The sequence below is a fragment of the Rhopalosiphum padi genome, chromosome 2 (assembly GCF_020882245.1).
Source record: "Rhopalosiphum padi isolate XX-2018 chromosome 2, ASM2088224v1, whole genome shotgun sequence".
In the NCBI taxonomy this organism is placed as follows: Eukaryota; Metazoa; Arthropoda; class Insecta; order Hemiptera; family Aphididae; genus Rhopalosiphum; species Rhopalosiphum padi.
The window spans coordinates 11,515,711-11,519,722 of NC_083598.1; the positions used below are offsets into that span (position 1 = coordinate 11,515,711).

General features: G+C 35.8%; 1 protein-coding gene across 1 annotated transcript; it reads right to left on the bottom strand.

The window, feature by feature from the left end:
• Positions 1-632: 632 nt before the first annotated feature.
• On the bottom strand, positions 633-2,760 carry LOC132922032 (uncharacterized). Its single transcript, XM_060985332.1, has 2 exons — positions 2,046-2,760; positions 633-1,572 (listed from the first exon to the last, which is right to left on the bottom strand). The coding sequence occupies exons 1-2, from the start codon at positions 2,552-2,554 to the stop codon at positions 831-833; spliced, it is 1,251 nt and encodes a 416-aa protein (XP_060841315.1). The 5' UTR covers positions 2,555-2,760; the 3' UTR covers positions 633-830.
• Positions 2,761-4,012: the final 1,252 nt, after the last annotated feature.

The following is a 4,012-nucleotide window of genomic DNA, read 5'->3' on the forward strand; positions in this document are numbered from 1 at the left end:
TAATAAAATAATGGATAAAACAAAAAAAATCAGACATCACTACATATACAAAACGATCCGTGGCAAGATGTGTGTGATATTATCTTGATAAGAAATTAAGAACGATATAAATTTTGACGAAATTTAGGAAATTTAGGTGCGCGGGAACTGCAAACTGGTATGAGTAAAATTTAATAATTTAGGTATTTTTATTACATAAATAATTACAGTATATTATAGAATTGATAAGCCAAACAACGTTCAAAAGCAATATCCTAATTATATTATATATAATTTATATTTTATGATATAAATAATTAATTACTATTTTTAATCGATTTATACCGTAAATAATTTTTATTTATATATAATAAACGTTTTCATTAAGACATATAAATCAACTGATAATTAACATATTATATAAAGCTACAAATTTAAAAAACCATTACCTTTCTCAGACCAAGAGATGATAAAATAATACTTTATCATTAAGTATGGTCGGATTCCATCTAAATGCTTTCAGTGGAAATAAGCATACTCGTTGTCTTTATAAGTGATTAAAAATAAAATTATATAATGGTATATAATCATACAGTAAATTACAATAATTCACATACAAGTATAAGTACAGAAGGATATCGTACCACATAAAATAAAAACAAAATTTGTATTTATTTTAATATTATGAAAACTACATAATTTACTGCAGACGATTATCGTGATAGAAAATTGTCATAATATTATCATAGAATAAGGATTAAACGAGGATAAAATAACCATGGAAAACTGGAAACTCAAAATACATAATACATACGCGTCATTCTATTCGCGTATGCGTATAATTTACATGTTCACGTTTCGGCAAACGACGTATCCAAATAGTGTTGGACGGTGTCGGCCACCCAATCGGTAGCCCGTTCACCACCAAACGACAACAAGAGATCCTTTACCTCATCGAAGGTCATATTGATGAACTCCAGTGGTGCGATCGGTTTTTGTTCTTCCAACATGATCCGCAGGAAAAACGACGCGTGCGCCAACCCGTAGAACGCGTGCTCGCGCATTTCGACATCCAGTTGGCCGCGGTCCGGAACAGGGACATCACCGGCGGCGGCGGCCAACGTCTCGCAATACGCGTCCAACAGTGCGTCCCAGTGATCGTCCCGAGTCTGACGGTCCGTGTTCATGTACAAGAAAAAGGACAAGTCGATCGCCGGCGACCCATACCGTACGGTGGCCATGTCGTACGCCAGCGCGTCCACCGGCCGGCCATCGTCGTCGTACTTAAACATCAGGTTGTTACGGTTGAAATCGCCGTGACACAGGACGGACAGAGGTTCGACAGGTTCCATCACACGTCTCAACGTGGCTGGCGCGTCGGCCAACAGTTCCGTCTGAAACCGGTGCGCACGTCGGTCGTCTCCGCGATGCTCTATTACCTTGTCAACAGCCACAGAAAGTAACCCTCCAAGTCCTTTGTCTATTACAAGCCACTGCCCGTCATCATTCCACTGAGTATCCTTCACTTTGGTCACCAGATCCGTGAACTTGTCACGATCCACGTGCTTGGCTCTGTACGACAAACTGTGGAACCTGTGACCACAATACGAATCAGACCTATGTTATTATTGTTGGTAAAAATCGGTCTATGACACCGTTGAGGCGTATCTATGTATATTGTATAGTTTACAAAAAATTTACACAGTTGTTATAAAACACGATCATAAATTTATTGTCCTACTACAATGTCTACTTCTCAAAAAACAAAATATCGGAGATACCACAAATTTAAAAAAAAAAAAAAATGTTGATATTATTAGCCAAATCAATGGAAGTCTATGCTTTAAATTTGATACTCTAATTAAACATTATATTTTTAAAGCTCTAAAGCTAAGGGTAATGTATTAAGTTATGTAATTAGTAATCCAAAAATATTTTGTGGTTAACAACTCGTCTAGAATATAAAAGTTTAAGTAACATCAAAATACATCCCTGAAACTATCTGAAAAAAATACTTGTTGAATAGCTCACCCACAATTTAGCACGGGAATACGTTTCCTACTCACTTTGCTAGAGCTCTGATCGCCACGATTAGGTGTTCGAAATCTAAACACAACTTATGGTCGGTCACTGCGGCCCCATATCCACGTATGGTTTCGTTTTCCAAGACAATAATGTCCCGATTCGCCAAGTCACCGTAATTGTTGCGTCCGTAATAGTAATGACAGAGCATTGGAGTCGCGTCCTCACCGCCGTCCTTCTGCGAGCAGCAATCCAACAAGAATGGTATGATCTGTTCGTAGAACAGGATTTCGTTGTGGAACTGCTGGTCATTTTTGAGAAACTCTTTCACCTCGGGCACAGTGTGCTTGAACTTGAACACGAGTCGATGGCTTTGCTGGTGACAGTCGCGATCGCCTACCGTAACCGTCCCGTACAGTATGGACGACGCGAACTGATTCTGCCCGTCGTGCTGGCCGTCCAACGCGAACGACACGAACCGACCACCGGGTCCAAACACTCCGGCTTCGATCATTTCAGCGACCGTCGCCGCTGCTGTTGTCGTGTTAGTCATCGCCAGTGCCTGGTTAATCAATATGCATGTAAAACCCAACGATATGGCTTTAATGTGGTTATGTGGAAAAGCGTGGACCAAGTTTGACTTGGTCGGGTTGATGTCACCGCACTGAAATCGACCAGAGACTGAGCCAAAACCGCCGAAGAGATAACAGTAATGTTACTGCCAAGAACCAGTCTACTGGTGGTACTGTTTTTCATAAAAAATTGAAAGTCGGGTGAGCTACGCATGCCTGAGAATCACTTATACAATAAATCATGTGAAATTATCAGCTAGAGTATAACACTGATATACCTGCACCGACATTCAGGTAGGTTATCAAACCCAAACACAGATGCATTAATCATTATATTAATTTATTGTGAATACGTGGATGGCGGTCGACGAGCTATAATAGGCTTAATAATACCGCGGGAATAAGGTTAATTACTGAAGACGATTAAAACTTTCCGACTTATCAGATTTGTTTTTAACTAAGGACGGGGAGTAAGAGTTTAGTCTTGGTTTCCCAGCACAAATGTTCGTTTATGCGACACTTTTTAGTTAACCTTCGAATCGTCCATATAATTATTATATATAACAACTGTCAACCGACACATAATTCCCTGCTATTATTTTTTAAATATTAACTATGTAGACGAATTTTGTTATAATTGTTTCTATCGTATTATAAATTTGTTTTGACGTAATGTGTTAATTCACAATATTTTTTGTATTTAACATTCAACCTATAAAAACTGACTATGTTTAACTATAAAAAAAACACGCCAGTTCATTGTTATTAATGCTGCAATAATAATGGAAATTTTAGATATTTAACAAAAAAAATTGTGGGAGTATTTCAATGTTGTAAAAAAATTAAATTTTAAACCAATTGTAATTTTCCTAAATAAACGCCACCATTCACTGTACTGTGTTTTACAACAAATTCAAATTTACTATTAAGCGCCAATTTTATACAAAGCCAACACTGTAAATTAAAATATATAATACCTATGATAAAAAAAATTTTTTTCATTTACAAAAAATATCTGTTCCTAAGAAAGAAAAATAATAAATCTGATACCAAGACCCAACCCATGTTAAACATAAATTACATAAATTTGAAAAAAAAATATCAATACCTTACTGATTTTATTTAGAAAACTTTTCCAAAATATAATTACACTTAGTCATTATAGGTATTCAAAATGTTCTGTATTCACCCAAATTTAATTTAGTGCATATAACTTATACATATAGTTTTAATTATATTTAACTTATTTTTCTTTTTTTTTCTTTTAAATATGGTCTTTATTTTTTTTCTGATTGCTATCGCCTTTTGAGGCGGTTTTTAGTAAAAAATTGAATATAATTGGTTTTTTGAGAAGGGGGTTCAAAAGTAAAAAATTATAAGTACCTTACTTAACGATCAAAAAAAGCAACAAAAAAAAATTAAAGAAAACGGAAATTTTT

Bases quoted from the DNA above. Each gene is read 5' to 3' on its own strand.
- LOC132922032 (XM_060985332.1), bottom strand. From the start codon at position 2,554: ATGACTAACACGACAACAGCAGCGGCGACGGTCGCTGAAATGATCGAA. The intron at 1,573-2,045 runs GTGAGTAGGAAA...TTGTGGTCACAG, and splicing joins GCGATCAGAGCTCTAGCAAA to GTTCCACAGTTTGTCGTACA.